At 41.3% G+C, this 19,665-nt stretch overlaps 1 protein-coding gene across 2 annotated transcripts in view; it reads right to left on the bottom strand.

Annotated features, from left to right (window-relative positions):
* Positions 1-19,665, bottom strand: part of STPG2 (sperm tail PG-rich repeat containing 2) — a 390,487-nt gene that overhangs the window by 281,282 nt on the left and 89,540 nt on the right. For both annotated transcript variants that reach the window (XM_034772658.1, XM_034772657.1), the window contains 2 exons: positions 17,445-17,608; positions 10,900-10,989 (listed from right to left, as the gene is read on the bottom strand). In XM_034772658.1, coding sequence (XP_034628549.1) covers positions 10,900-10,989; positions 17,445-17,608 — 254 coding nt within the window. The remainder of the gene's footprint in view (positions 1-10,899; positions 10,990-17,444; positions 17,609-19,665) is intronic.

Here is a 19,665-nt window from a genome sequence, read left to right as displayed (position 1 = left end):
TTGGTCCTTTGGGTCAGCTGCCAGCCAGGTTACCTGAGCTTCTTAACCCTTTACAGGGAAAAGGATTTTGGAGTCTCTGGCCAGGAGGGATTTTATAGTACTGTACACAGGACAGCTGTTACCCTTCCCTTTATAGTTATGACACCCTCCATGAAAGTAAACTATGATTCAGTATAATTTCTCAGTGATTACTTAGAAATCCCTACACATTTTCCTATTACAGTATGCATCTGTTTTTTGCACAGGCATCTTTATTCTTAAAAATAGTATTGGGTGCAATATTGTGCTTGTTTATATTGATCTGCTGTCACTGGCAAAGCCAACAGTTACCCATTTCATAGGACCAGAAGTCAAAATTTCTGAGCATTTGGTCAACATTATATTCTAAAGTAAGCATTAATGGACCTTCTGTTGAGGATTTTAGGTGAAAAAAATACTATAGTCACAACATAAACAACATTTTAAAAGTTACCTCTAAATCTTTCAACTAATTTTGAAGTACAACACTATTAAAAAAAGCAATCATCCCTTTTTTCATAAAGGAAAATAGTAAATGGTATAATTTAACAATAACGATATTAAAACTGCAATATCCAAAATGTGGCACCAGGACAAAACCCAACATTTCAATTTGTTGGTTAGCATACATGGTATGATAACAGAAAGAGGAAGAAAAATAAGTACCTACATGTTTATTCAGAAAGTATCTGCTTTAAAAGGCCAAGGTGTTTTTCATATTTTTAAAGAACATTTTGTTTCTTATTTTTATCATTACTCTTAGAAGCTCAAAGCTGAAATATGCTGCCATAGTGCAAATTGCTTTCTTTAAAAACAAGTTGGCTTCTTGTTACAGTATATGGTTCTCACAGGTGCTGGACTGCTTGCATTGATATATTTTAAGAAAAAGCAACAATGATGCATTTATTCTTGGGGAAAATATGCATTTGGATGCTAATTACTGTTGATACTAGTGTTAATTTACTAGGGGTGTCTCTAGCTGCTAGATGAATACTCCAATACTGTGCTTTATTAGAATGACCTGCCAGGATTATTCCTTAGGGGATCTGCCATGGCGAAAGTACCTCTGAACAAGGCAGACAACACCATTAGCCAGCTAGTAAAGAAGTGGATGTTTCTTCCCCAGAGAGCCAGCAATGAACTGGTGTACACCTTGCACAGGCAGGGCGGCGCCAACGTCCCTCATATGGGTGATTTGTGTGACATTACAATGATCACTCATGCCTTCCGCCTTCTGATGTGCCTGGACACCATGGTGAGGAACATCGCAGAAAGTGCTATGCCGGATATCATCAAGAAGCAAATCGTCAGGACCCCTCCAACCAAGATGTTGCTACCTACCACAGCGGCTCGCTGGAAGGCGAATTGGGAAGAGATGGGGGAGACTTTGCTTCACTCTGGACTCAAGCCCGCAATGCTACATGACGACTGGAGAAGCATATTGGCTGCTGTTGGACGTGGTGCGAGGAATGTCAGGATTTGGGAGTCCTAGTACCAGAGGTGAAGAATGGACCACACAATCCTTACTCTGAAAGCTAGAGCCATGCTGGAGAGGAACCTGAGGGATGCCAACCACTGCCAGTATGCGGAAAACCTGAAGCGGAAGCCGGGCCAGGGCAAGGTGTTCAAGGTGACGTGCAAGTGGGATACCAGCAACCACTTCCTCCCTGAGGGCAGCTTCACCCAATTTGTCGAACGGAGGTTCATCCACAGGGCCAGTCTCAACTGCGTCCCACTGAACAGAGCCATCCGCCACAGGAATCGGGACAAGCCATGTAGGAAGCGCGGCTATGCCAACGAGACACTACCCCATGTCCCTTGTAGCTGCAAGCCCCATTCCAGAGCCTGGCAGCTGCAACACAACGCCATCCAAGGTCGCCAGGTCAGAGCTATCCCACCACCCATAAGGAAGGTTGCCATGAACTCCACCATCCCCGGAACTGACAGCCAACTGTGACCGGACATCATCATCACCAACGAGGACCGGAAGGAGATCATCCTGGTGGACGTCACAGTGCCCTTCGAGAACAGGACCCAGGCCTTCCGCAATGCCCGAGCTCGAAAGGTACAGAAATATGCCCCTCTGGCCGACACCTTGAGAGCTAAGAGTTACCAGGTTCAGACAGACGCGCTGATTGTTGGAGCCCTGGGTGCATGGGACCCCAGTAACAAGCAAGTGTTGAGAGATTGCGGAATCGATCAGCGCTACACTCGGCTGATGCGGCATCTCATGGTGTTGGACGGCATCAGGTGGTCAAGGGACATCTACATAGAACACAACATCACCGGACATCAGCAATCCCAGGAGGGATAGCTGGAGTGCCGATGAGAAGCACAGTGGGGAAAGTAACTGAAATACTTTCCTCATGGATTGTATTTTCCAAATAGACTACCCTAAATGCTCAATTACTGAGGGACAATACTCACTCATTCCTATATTTGCTTTCTACAACCAACTCTCTGTATAACCTTTCGTGAGTGATGTACCCAAGTATTCAGATTCTAATATCTAAACTGTATTGTTAAATTTATTCACCTTAATTCGGGTTATCGCTGATTATGCACTATATGTATTTTATGACTTTTTAAAACAAACTTTGTATTGTGGATAATCTAAGAACTATACCCAGATATACAGATACTCTTTTCTTAACCTGTGTACTATATACTTTTTTTTAACATTAGCTTTAATAAAAAAAATGTAAATCTATCCCAGGCAGCTGATTTTCAAGACAATGCTGCAGACTCTTGACAGGTTCAGACACCTCCCTTTCCTCCAAGAAAAGAACTAGTAACTCAAGACACTCTGCTTGGCTCCCCATCCCTTCCACAGAAACAACTAGCAGGTCCAGAGGCACCTATGACCTGCCTTCCCACAAATTTCCAGTCCAATAACCCCCCATTCCCTTCCCCCTTTTCTAATTCCTTTGCTACCTCACAACTTAGTACCCACTCACCTAGTGACCTCAGACCTCTCCGCTCCTGATATGAAGCTTCTACACTGAAGCAATTCTTGATCAAAGAAATTAGCAAAAGCATAGATTTCAAAAGTTTCAATACAATTCACTTTGTCAAGTAACCTCTTAATAGACATATAACACTGTAATTTATCAATTCATGCAAAATTTTCAGCAGTTCCGTGAATATTTACACTAATTCTTGTTATCTGACCAGACTAGAACTATTTTGTTACCAGTTCAATCAAGAGAATCATCGCACATTTATTTAAGAGGGTTCTTAAATTAGAAGGACTGGCTTCAACACAAATTCAAAAACAAACTTATTATACCATTGTTAATCAAAACCTTCTTTTTTATGTTGCTTTGGTGACAGATCCTTATGATTCTGGATTGTTAACGATGAAGAATCTTAAATTAAGAGGAATCTCTTTCCTAGATATAAATCTTGACCAGAAGATCCAAAAGCTGACACATTTTTTCTGTCTGTATCTATTAAGATGTACGAGAATACTAGCTTTCATTTTTATTTCAATTTTAAATGGAGTGCCACACTTTAGTTCCACATTCAGGACCCAATCCTGATGCCATTGTAATGAATCAGATTTCTAAATCTAATATCTATAAGAGCAAGATATGGGCCCAGATATTCTGGTGGCCGTTGCAGCTACTTGGAAGTCCCATTAATACATAAAACATATACAAAAAGATAATTGATTTTCAATTTCTCCTAGTATGGCCACTATTATTACATTCAAAATCATTTGGAAAATAGACAGTAGATTTTGAAATATGCTACACATGAATGTGATTCTGATTTTATTTAACTGCTAGAGAAAAAAAGTTATCTTTTGAGGTGGCTACTGTATTTCTAAATACTTTCAAAATAAGGGTATGTTCCTTCAGTTAAAACAATTTACTGCACAAAGTGATATACCATTTTTATATGCACTGCACTGCTATTTAGTTGACACGACTTGTCTGGTAGAGACAGTAAACATTTATTTTATTGTTGAAAAGTGCTTTAAAACATTAAGATCTATGCCAATTACAATATACATGCAAGATGTGGAATTTTTAGTGTTGAATAATTGCTCCTGAGGGAAGGACAGGTTATTATAATGAGTTTGCAGATTTAAAAGTGAAATGCCATTTAACATTTCTCTGAAAACTCAGTAACAAATTTGGAAAAAAGGAAAGAACCCTACAGTAACTGTGGTTCTGCGAGAGGTTATAGTCAGTGGGAATCCAACTGTAGGGGCGATGCACCTCATGTGCACATGATTTAATTATTTTAATAGTCTCCATCAGGGCCATATAATGTGCCCTGTGCCTCCTTGTGCTGCCATAAAGTACAAGTCAGCCATGTCCCTCCCCCAGTTCCCCCAGACCTGTTGTACGTCCAATAAGTATCAAGGCCATGCTGGACTGCCCATAGAGAGAAGCTCTTCTATTTAGATGAATAGGTTCTTCTGGCTGACATTTTCCTGCCTTGTAACAGGATTTCCTGGACCTGAAAGGAGCAGCCTCTGTCCGTAGTACTTAACCAGACAACAGCCATGCCATCAGTTGCAGCAACTTCAGGTCTGGATGGAATATTTGTCTACGGGGTCCATGCAGTCTGGGAGCTAGACTGGAATTGAATAGACATGTTCAGCAAGTCTGTCAGCCAAAACTGTGTAAGCCCCTATGGAGCCACCCAAAAGCCACCCATGCCTTTGTCTCTTCTCATCTTGGAAATTACTCCAAGGAACAAGAAGATTGGTGAAAAAGTATATAGTATGCCTTGAGACCACTACAGAAGGAAAGCATTTTAGAAACAATCCCAGGCTCATAGCCCCCCAGAAACAAAAGTTCTGGCACAGCTTCCAGACAAAGGGAAGATGAATATGTGCCCCCTTCTTTGCTTATGTATTTCATTGCAGATGGATTGTCTGTCAGTATTTGCAGTGGAGTTTTGAAGAATGTGGAGGAAGGCTCTGCAGGCTATTTTAGAGGCTCTGAGCACCAGGAATTTGATGTGGAACCTCATGACTTCTGGAGCCTAGGTCTCTTGCATTTGTAGATGGTCCCAATGGACTTCTCAACCTGTGCCAGATATTTCCATACAATTTTTGTCAGTGAGTGCTGAGAATGGTACATGCATGTTTCTGAGTTTCTTCTGCCATCTTAGTTCTGCAACAACGTGAGGTGAGCCCAAAGCCTTCTTGTTCATCTGGTGTTTCCCTGGGGAATCGACTGACCTGAGGCAGAGGTGAAGATGTCGCAGGTGAAGTCTGACAAGTACTGCCACGTATATGCAAGCAAACATATGGCCAAAGAGCCCCAGACATGGCAATACCATCATAGTCAACTTTTACTCTATCCCGAGCACTAGCAATTGCAACAACAGGAATCTTCATTGAGAAGGTATACTCTTTCCGAGCTGGAGTCAATCAGAGCTCCTATGAATTCTGTCATCTGTGATGGCATAACAGATGATCTTTTTCATAGTTCATCATGTGGTCTACCATTTAGAGGTGGAAGACTTGCTCTTGTCTCCTGCTGGAATCTGCACTTGATCAGTCAATCATCCAGGTAAGGATAGACATCAGTGTTCTTCCTTCTGAGGTGTACAGGTACTATTGCCAGGCATTTCATGAAAACACTTAGTGAAGAATCCATTTTGTATTGATAATAGTTGGACCCCACTGTGAACCTCATGTACTTCCTACAAGCCAGATGGATGACTATGTGGAAGTATGTATCCTGAAAGTCAATAGCCACAAACCAGTCTTAAGCCTGGAGAGATGTGATGATGTAGGTAATTGTTATAATCCTGAATGTGAGGAGGAATATGTATTTGTTCAGTTTCTTCACGTCTAGGATAAGACAAAATCACCTTTCTTTTTTGAGATACAAAAGTACTTTGAGTGGAACCTCTTGCCCTGTACTCCCACGTAAGTTCTTCTATGTCTCCTAGATGAAGCAACAAGCCTTGTTTGTTTGTAATGAAGTCTCATGAAAAGAGTTCCTGAAAAGAAATGGAGAAGTGGGTTGGGTAGAAGGCAGAGAATGGAATTTTATAGGGTAATGTTCGGCTATGTTTTCTAATGCCCATTTGTTGGCTGTGATGGCTGCCCAGACCTGGTGGAATAGGACAAGACTGTTCCCAAAGGTGGGGCCAAATTCCAGATTGATTCCGCTGTGATTCTTGACACTCCTGTCAAATCTGCTGCCCTCTGGAGAGGGTGCAGGGTTGGTCAAAGAGGCAGAAGACAGGTATCTCGTGGAATAACTGAGTTTCTTTCTTTTCTGATACTCTGGCTGTCAGCCCATGGTGTAGGATGGCATCCTCTGCCTTTGTTGGGGCTGATATTTGTAGGGCTTTCTGTAGGGAGCCAGTTTTTAAATTCCCTGATATTGTAGCATGGTGCTCAAGTCCTTGAGGGAATGGAGCAGTTCATCTCTCCTCTGGCTGAGGAGGTCCATTCCTACAAAAGGAAGGTCTTCAATCATGGCCTGTAGCTCACATGGTGTACCCGACACCTGGAGCCACAAGATGTGCCTCATTGCAAATAGCCTTGGCTATTGACCTCATGGCTGTATCAGAACCTCTTGTGTGGACTGGTCCAGGCTAAGGAATTATAACATTTTGCCGATACAGATAAAAGTGTCAATTCTTCAACAAAAAAACTTCAGAAACAGACTCCTGGATGTATATCATTAGGTGCAGGTGACTTTGTTGTTCTTTAATTTACTATTTTGTTCCAGAATTACTACTATCTTTGACACCTCACTCTCTGACAATACCTGTTTTTTATTACCTAAAAAGAGTAGCTTTGGGATAGATGTCTCCTAAACATCTTCACTGTCGAAAGCTGATGCAAATGAATCATGTAACTTTTCTATAATATCCTATTGCTCTTAGTCCCTGACAGTTCAGCAAACTTACTACTCCTTTCGCAGGCTTCCTGTTTTTGATACAATTAAATTATTTGTTTGGTTATTGGCAATTTGTTCTTCAAACTCCATCTTAGCCCTGCTAATTTCCACTTCCACTGGGGCCACACATGCTTCCACATGCTCCAGGGTTTTTGCCGCCCCAAGAGGCGGAAAAAAAAAAAAGCCACGATCGTGATTGGCAGCAATTTGGCGGTAGCTGCACTGCACCGCTTTCTTCTTCGGCGGCACTTTGGCGGCAGTTCCTTCCCTCCGAAAGGGACCGAGGGACCCGCCGCCAAACTGCTGCTGAAGAGCCCGACGTGCGGCCTCTTCCCCTTGGCCGCCCCAAGCACTTGCTTGCTGAGCTGGTGCCTGGAGCCGGCCCTGTTCCTGTGCCACCTCATGCTCCCCTGTGAGGACATATGTCACGGAGTGTGGGGAAGACAAGGCCCTGCACCCCCGGCTTCCTGCGATTCACCATGACTCTCAGCCAGCCAGTAAAACAGAAGGTTTATTTAGACAACAGGAACACAGTCCAAAACAGGTCTTGCCGATACAGACAACAGGACCCCCTTTAGTTAGGTCCATCTGGGGACCCCAGGGAGGCCACAGCCCTGTTGGTCGGGGTGCCCCTCTTTACTTCCCAGCCAGCTCCAAACTGAAATTCCCTTCAGCCCCCTCCTTTCTGGCCTTTTTTCGGCTCCTCCCCCAGCCTTTGTGTCCTTTGTCCAGTTTCCCGGGCAGAGGTGTTACCTGGCCTCCAACCCCCTTCCTGGGTTCTCGTGTTACATGCTCAGGTATCCTCCCTTCCCCAGTGCAGGCAGTCCCAGCAAAATTTCCCTGCAACCTTCCCAGGTTAATACTCCCCACTCAGCATTCAAATAACACATCAAGAACATTCCCACTTCGTCACAACATAAAAGGTAGAGTGACTGTGATTCTAACTCACTTCCTGCTAACAACCAATGTCGGTGAGATGGAATACAGGGAATGTCCAATCTGCTACTCTCTCTTTAGATACTCTAAGCCATTTTCCCAACTTGGTGAAGAAATCTTGTCTTTATACTTGTTTCTATAGGGTGTTCATTAAGAAAGAAAGAAGATAAGAATTTGATTGCTGATCCCTGTGCTGGAGTATATGTCTCACACCAACGTTGATAGGATTAACGATGGTCTGAGAGGTCAAGTAGGTCACCTGGTGTTACCTGAGAGAAGGAAGGCCAGGGTTAATTGAGAATGAAATCTGTTTGGGTAAGGGTTGGACCAACACTCTAAAGCCAAGAAGCTGAGAGCAAAAAGCAGCTGCAGGGGAAGGAGTCTGCAGTCACTTCCTGGGATGAGAGAGGTTGTGAAGGGCCAGAAGGAAGTCATAGGAGTGAGCCCTAGAATCCTGCCCAGGAGTAAGGAATCTGTCAAGAAGATAGAAGGTGGTGAAATAGCCACTGGGAGTGGTGTAAGCTTCAGTAGTTAACCCTGAGACAGGCAAGAGAAAGAGGGTGGAACCAAGGGAAACAGCAACATGGACGGGGACTGACCAGACCTGGATTGCTGGTTATAGGGTCCCTGGTCTGGAACCTGGTGCAGAGTGAGCAACAAACAGCAGGGGGGGCATCCGATGCAGTGAGAGCTATATTCCCCAGACATTAGGGTGAAGTGCTCTGTGCCAACCACAACACCTCACAGGGTTTAAATTCTTCCCACCCTTCAACAGACTTAACCCCATCAAAGATGTACAAAGCCAATATCTCTTTTGCCTAGGGAGAGAGACATCTCAGACTGATGCTCTGATTGCAAGTCCTATTCCTCCAGGATCTATAGGTTAAGGGAATCAAGCTACATCTTCTAGATCAGTCTACATGGGTCACTTTGAATCCAGAGGTGACAGAACCAGAAAAAGGCCAAATAAACCAGTATCGGCCTGCACTAGTTTGAGAACACATCACATTCTGGGATTAGATGGAAAAGAAGGCAGAGGACACCAACAAAGTTGGCACCAATGAAGTTGACATTGATTACTTCAACATCAGTGAAGGTCCCAGCGCCCAAGAGCTCAGCACCAGCTACCTTAGAATCAGCAGATCTGACACTGATGACTCTGGTGCCTATACTGGCACTTCAGCCATTGAACCTGGCACCTATGCCCAGTCATAAACAGGACACTGACTCACATTTATGAGCTTAAACATATCTCTAAAACTAAGAAAGGTTTGTGTTATCTCTACTGGACCTATCACTCCTCCAAGGTTAAAGCCACTGAGTAGTTAGGTGGAATGAGAGATCTGGCACTGATCCTTATACCAGTACCTAGAAGAGAGCCAAACAAAGACCTGAGAAATGCCTTGCAGGAGTCTGTCTCCCCTCTAGAGATACCATGGACAGAGACTGATCCCTTCCCATCCAGGAAGTTATAAATAACAATGAGGTGACCGACACTGGCTCCACACTACACCTGAGCTCTGCCTCTTGAGGAAGAGAGATGATACTCCTCCTCATTGCCAACATATTCCTTCTCACCAGCATTGAGCAGAGGTGCTTCTCTGCTGCTATTGGGGAATGACCTCAGGTAAAGTACGATGGAGTTTTTTGAGCACTTTGATGCCCACCCAAACTCAGAGTCCCTGGTCATTTCTGCAGCACAAGAAAAATTGAAGTCCATTAAAGAATTCCTGAGGCCAAAGACCCTAGGAAAGTAGACATTTTTGGATACAAAGTATGTTCATCAGCCTTGCTGAAGCTTCAGGTGGTGAACTACCAGGCATTGTTCACCAAATATAATTTGGGAGAGGATCACTTCCTTCCTTTCCAAAATCCAATAGGAGTGCAGGGATGAAATGAAGGAGATCATTAAAGTGGGCCAGATGGCCACAAGAACATCACTGTAGGTGACCTTCCACACAAATTTGATATCAGGAATTATAACATTCAAAAACCAGTAGGAGAACACTTCAATCTCCCTGGTCACCCAATAACAGATCTAAAAGTGGCAATTCTTCAACAACAAAAACTTCAAAAACAGACTCCAACGTGAAACTGCAGAACTAGAATTAATTTGCAAACTGGACACCATCAAATTAGGCCTGAATAAAGACTGGGAGAATTGTCTTGTTAGACTGACCTCATACTTGGTAAGGAAACTCCCATCTTTTCATGTATTTATACCTGCTCCTGTATTTTCCACTCCATGCATTTGATGAAATGGGTTCTAGCCCACAAAAGCTTATGCCCAAATAAATTTGTTAGTATCTAAGGTGCCTCAAGGAGTCTTCATGGTTTTTGCTGATACAGACTAACATGGCTACCACTCTGAAACCTCCCAAAGTCTAGAAACTGGCTAAGACTGAAAACAAAGAATAATACCACAGTGCCCCAATGTTCCACACAAGGACAGGTGTTCTTTAATACATTTATTAATGATCTGGAAAAGGCGGTAACTAGTGAGGTGGCCAATTTGCAGATGACACAAAAATTATTTAGGATAGTCAAGACCTCAGAAGATTGTGATGAACTTTGCAGGGGCCTCATAAATCCAGGTGAAAGGGTGAGCACAATGGGAGATGATATTCTTTGTACACAAATGCAAAATAATATATATTGTAAGAACTAAGTAGAACTGCTCATACACATTGCTGAATTCTAAATTAACTTTAATCTCTTAGAAAGAAGGCCTGAACATCACAGCTCAATAAAAACCCTCTGCTCAATGTACAGCAGTGGTAAGAAAAACAAAAGTCATGTTAGGACACACAGAACAAGAAATAAAATAATATTGAAAATATTATACCACCATTCTGGAAGATGTCATTCTCATTGCTGTAAATTTACAGACCCCACAGACAATACATGCCAGATTATCTGCAGGCATAATTCTATTGATTTCAATGGACCTTAGCTTGCAAAGAATTTGACCCCACAAATCTTATTTGTATTCATTAGTTTAAAATATTAGAGGGAATACAGTAATATAAAAAGACAACCCAAATAATCTGGAGAGTTATCTTACCATGGCAACTACTGGAGTTCTTTCTGTTGATGACAAGAAAACAGATAATTGCTTATGTTGTTTATGTGATTCTTCAGTGCTCCTTTTGCCCTGAGAATTCCAAAGTACACAGAAGTGTTAGTCTTTAAAAAACCCTATTTCAGAATCTGAAAATTCCTTTGTAGTTTTAATTGACATCAGTTCTGTTGGCATTAGAATCAATCCATTCAGTGTTTACAAATACACATTGTCTCCTCCCAGCCAAGTTCCCCATTACAGTATAAATCTCTTGAAACCTAAACAAATACATGATATTAAGGTACTGTTAAGACTATGAGGTTCAGTGCTCCAAACTCAGCAAACAAAAAGCTAAGATGATGACAGCCTAGCCCTATTGCTCATCCTTTATATTTTATAGCAAATACTTAACAATATAAACATCAAAATATAGACGTAATCATCTAAAAAGAGAAACAGGAATAGAAAATAGTGTAATGCAGCAAAGCTAAATTTTTACTATGAGCACTTTAACTTTTAAAGTTCCTGGTTTTTGAGTATTTAAATTTATAAACTTATTGTTATATTAACAATATGAAGAGTAATTTATTTGGTTTTCCTAAAAGGAAAAAAGAAAAGTTAAAAGGGGGCCTTAAGGGTTCAAAGAACCTTTATTTATTTATTTTAACTCACGTTGTGGTCTATCAGCAATCTTTATGCAAACATACAATAAAAATATTTTAAAACATTTACATGAATAATAAGCTAAATTAACCTAACATCAAAAATATGTTTGATTTCAGATTGCTATGCATTAAGCTGTTAGGACCTGATTCTGGGAAGCACACAGGCACATGCTTAAGTTCCACTGACTTCAAATGTATTATTGTAATGTGGGGCTCCATAAGGACAGCAGCTTAATGGTGACATCAATACGACTTAAACACATGCTTAAGCAGGGCCTTAATGCATGCTCCTTAGCTGTTCTAATGACAGAACTAAAAAAGCCTACATTATAACACCACTTGTGGAGCTTGTAATGTCCATTTCCACAAGAACGTGGTTTGTAACATGTAACAATAGCTCACTTATAACTGTGGCATGCATGGGTGCTTATAAACATCACAAGAGTTACAGCACAAAAGTAGCACCACCACAGGAGCAGGAAAGAAAAGACTGAGCAAATAGACTGTTTCCTGAGCCTGCAAACTTGTACTTATAAAATGTACCCAGGGCTACTACAGTAGTGATTACAATGAGAGCAGATAAAGGGTACTTTTCAAGATACTGACAGCATCTTTCCTCACAGCTACAGGCTTACATTTGTTGTGGGGAAAGTGGGGACAGGTTCAGGACCATGCAGTTTCCTCACCTGCACTCTTCTACTCTCTACCCTATATCCATTCTCTCTCCTCTAGTCCAATGACCCATACACACACAAAGCCCACTCACCCCAGGTTGGGAATCTATTATATAAATTATGCTCCCCACTGGTTTTGTGACACCATATAAGCTCTGCACTTCTTACTCAAACCTTTATGTGCTGCCAACTTGATGTATTTAAAAGCTTTATGCACAAAAAATTAAATGCAGGAAATGGAAGAACAGGAACAGAGGAAACAATAATCACGAGCTACATTACTCCAACTAGAATAATAATTTTTTGACTACTGTAACAACTTTTGTGGCCAACACTGAAAGCTATGGCCTGAGAACCGATGTAGCACTTTGAAACGTTAACGGCAATTTTTGTTCTTTTTCAATCACCATATTTCATTTATTATTTAATGCAGTGAGTTTTTAAGTATATTTTTATATAGGGGTTTACATAGCTAAAGGTATCAATATTTTGTTATTCATCTCTCTTAATCAATCAGTACATGAATGTGGAAAACACTAGCTATTTTTGAGAATGTCTTTTGTTAAAGGTGTAGTAATTGGGGGGCGGGGGGGTTAAGTTTTGTGTTCCAAGTTTTAGTAGCCACTTTTAAAACTGAATAGAGGTGCCATGAAACACTGCTAACCACCGATTTTGGTGCACAAACCTGGCTATATGCCCAAGAAACCTTAGTTTGCTACCCCCACCTCTATGAAGACACTGTTAGAGTAAATTTTTCTATATTGAGTTCTAATGATAATGTATGTGAACTGTTCAGCTTGCTTGATTAAGACCTAGGGGAATTAAGTTATTTGCATTTGACAAATACTGGAAAAAACTGTCCTACATCTAACATATTTAGTAATATATATTCTCTTCCTTCCCATGTGATAATAATTCTGTTAAAGTAAGCTGTCAGGGAGCAATAATGGGGTCCTTAAGTCAATGATTCTCAAACTTTTTTACTGGTGACCCCTTTCACACAGCAAGCCTCTGTGTGCAACACCTCCTATAAATTAAAAAAAAAGCCTTATAAATTAAAAACACTTTTTTACATATTTAACACCATTATAAATGCTGGAGGGAAAGCAGGTTTTGGGGTGGAAGCGGACAGCTCACAATCCCCCACGTAATAACCTCGTGGCCCCCTGAGGGGTCCCAACCCCCAGTTTGAGAACCCCTGCCTTAGGTAGTTGTACTTGATATATTTGATAATACAGAACTTGAGAGACAGAGTCACTCCATGAGTGAAATAAGTTTATTACTTGATCCTGCATGAGAAGCACTTATTTTGTTGTTTATGTTTAGTTTGACTTTTAAGATTTTTATATCTTTACTTGAATGCTGAAATCTAGGAATACTGTACTTTTCCCTTTATAAAAAACTATTTTAGAAAAAAAATTAAGAAAAAACAAACACTTATTGTGCTCTTCATTGTAAAACAAGATTAGAAAATTACTGTAGTTCATCTTTTGTTTACTTGCCTCAGCCTAATTTTATCTGTGAATGCAGTATTGATTATTTATTGTCAGAAAGCAATGCTGAGTACTCTGTAATTCCAGAAACCTACCATAAATTTGCCAACAACTAAGCCATGTGAATTGTTACACTGTTTCATGATTGGTTAATCTAGCTGAAAGCATTGTGATCCTACTGGATGTTTTCTAAGGAGGCTAGAGTCCTCATCGCTTTAACTGGGCATACAGTATATGTCTGTGAAAGATCACAGAGAACCAAACCATGGAGAACTGTATGAGACCTGGTAGCTCTATTGAGAAAAACTATGTTTTAGATCTAAATTATTTTGATCCTGACCAAGAATTTTGCAAAGAAGAAGAGCATAAATAATGAAAATATTACTAACTGAGGTCTGTGACATAATGGTTAATGTTAGCCAACTCTCAAACACTGTTAGAAAACTTAGCCTAAAAATTACTCTGATATAGAAGAGGCCTGGCAGCAGCCTAACCAATAATACAACCTCAATAGGAGTGCAGAAGGGGCAGAAGCTCCTGTGAATGGTGGGGCAAGGGGATAGAAGGGGGATACTGAGACTCGGAGGCAGCCGGCTAGACTCAGAAAGGAGGACTCAGAGTTCCTATCTGCTCCTGGGATCAGTACAGCCCTTCCAGGCTCCACTCCCTGTTTTCCAGCCTGACCTCAGGCACCACCACAGCTGCACCAGCCCCTCTGGATCCTGTTCCCCACCCCCTCCCCGACTCAGGGGCTTTCATGAATGTATGTAGGCATGGAGCCCCCACAATAGTTCCACTGTGAGGGCACCAGCCCCTCTTGCCCTCTGGTTGCACCACCTGAGAAAACCATATTTGAACTTTGCAAAAAGCGTTACTGTAAGTTAATCAAAAAACTATGAATTATTACAGGGAACCTGTGAAGAAGGCAGAACATTCTTTAGCCTTTACAAAAGTTTAATTTTATTTTATAGAAACCTAACCAGTGCTGGTGCATATTATAAAAATAAGAATTGAGAAGTAAGTGTGGAAGCAGGGGAAAGGGCTGGAAAGAGACCCTGTTGTGGAGCAGAGAACTAGACACTCGTGAAAAATCTTTGTGGGAACAAGATAAAACAAGAACAAATCAAAGAAAGGTACAAGGATGGATTGCAACATGAGCGTAAGAAGCATGCAGACCTCTCAAATGCAGTTTTATTCACAAGTGAGCCTCCGCACAGAACTATTTGTGAACCATACTTACTCAGCACAGCTCTCTGTCCTTCTCTAGTGTCTAGACCAAACAAACTTTAATGTATCTGCTCAGCCTTTGAGCTAACAAGTGAGGGTTTTTCAGCTGAGGAAGCAAAGGTTCAGATTTTAGATCTATAGGTCCAGGTTTCAATCCCTCTGTCAATACCCCATGCAGGGATGTCAAAGAACATCTCCAAAATAATAATAAAAAAAGTTGTAGTGGACAGATAATGACTGGGAGCAACTCACCCATGAGCTAGCAGGTGAAAAGTAAAGTTTGCCTAAATACAAAGTGTTCTTGACTGGATGAACTAAGCCACCCCTCCAGGGTATCTTGTGATTAACAATGACCAAGGGGAGAAGAGAGAAAAGTTATCTACTTATTGTTCTACTGAAATTTTGTGTTTGTATGAAATATTTATTTTTATAACTTTTACTGTTGAAGTAACATATGTCGGAAATTGGAAGATCCTGGAAACTGATCCCCATTTAAGATAAGGCCCCTTTAGTCTACTATGCAAAGTGTAAATTTATCTTATTTAAAGCTTCTTTTCCTGCCAGAGTGAGGTAAAGGGATTTTAGTTTAAATGACAGTGATGCCCCATGTGATTATCATTGCAATAATTAAGGGTAATACAATAACAGTGATAATTTATAAAAACAAGTTTTACCTGTACATAAATCCTAAAGTAAAAAATTGTATATCTATCTACTCTTTTGCATAAAGGTTGTGTGACAGAGCACCTGTGGAAAAGTTAACAGTTGATCTATGTGCATTGCTTGTTTGTAATCAATGATTCAAAAGTCTCTTACAAAAAACAGCATGAACGTATATATTCCTCAAAAAGAACAGGAGTACTTGTGGCACCTTAGAGACTAACAAATTTTTTGAGCATAAGCTTTCGTGGGCTATAGCCCACTTCATCGGATGCATATAATGTACGCTGTAGCCCACAAAAGCTTATGCTCAAATAAATTTGTTAGTCTCTAAGGTGCCATAAGTACTCCTGTTCTTTTTGCGGATACAGACTAACACGGCTGCTACTCTGAAACCTGTATATATTCCTAAACAGCATATGACTCTGGTAGAAACAATTGCTTGCAGAAATCTTATTTTGCATTAATATTTGTTCAAGTCTTATTACTATTTGAGTCATCTTTGAAAGAACAAAAAGTTAAAAGTCTATTGTCCAAATGTTGAGTAGGAATATTGTTAATAATTCTTAGATATGTGCTATATTTCCAAATAATAAATCCTCGTGAGAAAGAAACATAGAATTGTTAAATTATTTCAATATCTGATTGTCTGTGTTATTGCATGGCCAAATGGAAATTATCTGGGCAAATCTGTGTTATATGAAGGGATGATATCCTTCATGCCACCTCCACGAATTAAAAATATCACCAAACTTGCCTGTTCTACTTTATGAATATCTATTATTTTAGCTTTGTTAATTAACTGGTACCCAGCTTGGTTCTAATTGGGAATTTGATAGTAGTCCTTGCTCATTTTAACAATTGTGTGCATATACGTGAGGGTAGAATTTGATCCTGAGTGCATTAGACAGACTATATACCCAGATTAATCAGCATCAGGCCAAACTGCCATACCATGGTGAATATATGGCAGACTATAAAAATATGTCCATGCTACTTAACCTGAACTGAGAAAATTCTGACTCAGTTGATAAAGTTAAGCATTTCAGTAACATACCTACACAGCATTTTTAGGAACGAAGTGGGATCTTGGTGTTCTGATATGCATGTCAAAATGTCTGAAGTGGTTTTTTTTGTTTGTTTGTTTGTTTTTTATTGTTTTGTTTTTCCCCCTAGCTCACAGTTATTCCGGTAGAGTTGGAGTCCAAGTTCTGGGCAAATATTGAAAAGTTGAAACATGCATATATGGATCTATATTATACAATTATGGGTGTTTATTATTTAGTTCTCTTCTTCACAATGTGTATTGCATTGCAAATTGGGAAACTGGTCAGGATGGGTCAGGGTTCTGAGGGGAAGGAATTTTTCCTTAGGTTAGATTGGCAGTGACCTTGGAGCGCGGGGTGGATTGCCTTCCTCTGCAATGTGTGGGTGCAGGTCACTTGCCACACATCTGTGTATATCTTATTTAATCATTTCCCTGATTGCAGGGACCTCAAGCACTGGTGCAACTTGGTGCCTCCTATTCACTACCCGTGGTACATAATAATCTAATCTCCTGTGTCCCTCATTTACTTTGGCCTCAGTTCCATTGGGTTTGCATAAAAGTGCTTGGTGGTGTCAATGGCCTGCAACATACAAGAGATCAGACTAGATGTCCTAGTCATAGAGTCAAAGGCCAGAAGGGATAACAATTTTAAGAATATACATTTTATTTCTACAAAATATTCATGAAACATTTCCAAAATCCTGAGGCGTTTTATCCTGACAGATCAAGTCCCCAAGAACCTCTCTTTACCATTTTAAAAAAGTTAATAGCTTCAAGTTACCTGATAATCAGCTGGTCCAGGAGTACAGAAAGCTCCCCTCTTAAAAACATATAGAGGTCGAGGAGCTGAAGATCCAAATGCTCCTTTCTTTGTACTCTCCAAGTAAGCTTTTTTAAAATTCTCTCTTTCAATACTATAGTTGAGAATATTATACAAAGCTGGACCTGAAAAAGTCACAGTAGAGTTATGAGCCACCATCATAGTTTTGATTTTTTATCATAAATAGTCATTTAGAAATACATTATATTTTAATATTCATTTAAAATTGTTATGTTTTCATACTGTCATGAAATTGTCTCAACCTTTGAAAACACAGGGATGCCATACATTTACTGACCCACATCTGTGAAGTTATCTGCCAGTTATATCAATGTACGGACCCTGTAGTCTGAGGGATATTGATTTGCAAAATGACTAGTTATAGTTCAGTAATATATACAGTAATCACTCTTAAAAGCTTTCCCATTTTGCCTTGGATAACTAAATAACAACCTCAATACTAGTAGTGTTAGTTTAAAGTCCTGCTCAGTCACCCTTACAGAGACTGAGTAGCATCTTACTCTGCAAGTAGCCCACTGGCCATGACAGCAGTTACCCAGGACGGACAGCACTGGTATTGCAGTACTGTTGATTTAGTGAAGAATGGAACAGCAGTTTAATAAGTGGGACTACTCAAAGAAAAATGGACTACTCAACATGAGTAAGGGTGGCAGAACAGAACATGGGGTGAAATTCATCCATGGGCAAAGGGCCTGGACAAGGCCTATACACCACTTAAGTCCTCAAAATAGAACATTGCAAAAGGGAGAGCTGTACCCTCAGTAAACACCTAGGGAATGTGACACATACAGGAATGTCATTAGATATTGGAAAACAAAAAATATGTTTAGTTACAGTTAAAGCTACAGCAGAACACACCCCCTCCATCCAAAACCTTAAAAACATGGAAATAAGAAGTTAAGGGGAATTACATGTGCATTCCTTTCCATCTTCATACTGCCTACAATGCTATTGATAATGCACTCTAATGCTCCATAAGCTTTCACTTCCATCTCCAACAGAGTCCAAAATTAATATATATCATAACTTCGTCAGATTTGCACTCAGTTTTGCAAAAAAAAACCCATTTACAATGACCTCATACACTTATACAATTATATCAACAGACAGCACGTGTGACTGTCACACATTCAGCGTAGTAATCACTCACCTCCCAAAATACTGCACAGTGAGGGGGATAGAAGAAAGAGAGAATGGGCAGGGGAACTATATATTGGGAAAGTAATATTTTCAAGGGATGCTTTTTCAACACAGTAAGGGGTTTAAGAGACATTGAAGGGTGTTATGTCCATAATGGTGAACTTTAAGTTATTTTCCCTTTTTTTCTCTCTCTCTCTCACCCTTCTAAAAAGAAAATAATCTAAAACCCATCTGGATGCATACAGAAGGATTCACCAAAGTATTGGGGAAGAGGGCTGTAAACAAAAGACAGACCCCTAAAGCATCTGTCATCAGTAGATACCATTTGCCCTGAATATGAACTTTGTGATACTTTAATTCAGGGGTCGGCAACCTACAGCACGCGTGCCAAACACAGCACGCAAGCTGACTTTGAGTGGCACACTGCTACCTGCCGTGGTCCCGGCCCCACCACTCTCTCCTGCGGGGGGCAGGAGGCAGAAGCTTGGTCCTGCAGCAGCCAAGCTTCCCCGCTTCTTCCCCCAGCGTGGTGCTTTCCTGCCCCTCCTCCTCTCCTTCCCTGCGCCGATCAGCTGATGGCCGTTCGGAGTGGAAGGGGGACGAGTGACAGCGTGCTCGCTGCTCCGTAGAGGAGACAGAGAAGAGGTAGGGACGGGACCTTGGGGAAGGGGGTGGAACAGGGTATATCCCTTCCAGCCTCCTGCCATGAGCCGCTCAGGGTAGGGGGCTGGGAGCACCCCAGCCCTCTGCCCTGACCCCGAACTCCTCCACACACCCAGCCTTCTGCCCTGCACCTCCACACACACACACACACAGCCCTCTGTCCTGACCCCTGAACTCCCCCCATGCCCCCAGCCTTTTGCCCTGCACCCCACACACCCCCAGCCCTCTGCCCTGACCCTTGAACCCCCCAACACACCCAGCCTTCTGTCCTGCACCCCCCACATCCCCCAGCCCTCTGCCCTGACCCCTGAACCCCCCCCTGACCTGGGGGGAGGTTCAGGGGTCAGGGCAGAGGGCT

This window comes from Trachemys scripta, chromosome 5, assembly GCF_013100865.1.
Source record: "Trachemys scripta elegans isolate TJP31775 chromosome 5, CAS_Tse_1.0, whole genome shotgun sequence".
Classification (NCBI taxonomy): Eukaryota; Metazoa; Chordata; order Testudines; family Emydidae; genus Trachemys; species Trachemys scripta.
The sequence above is the reverse complement of the archived record's forward strand: the minus strand, read 5'-3'. Positions and strand labels throughout refer to the sequence as shown.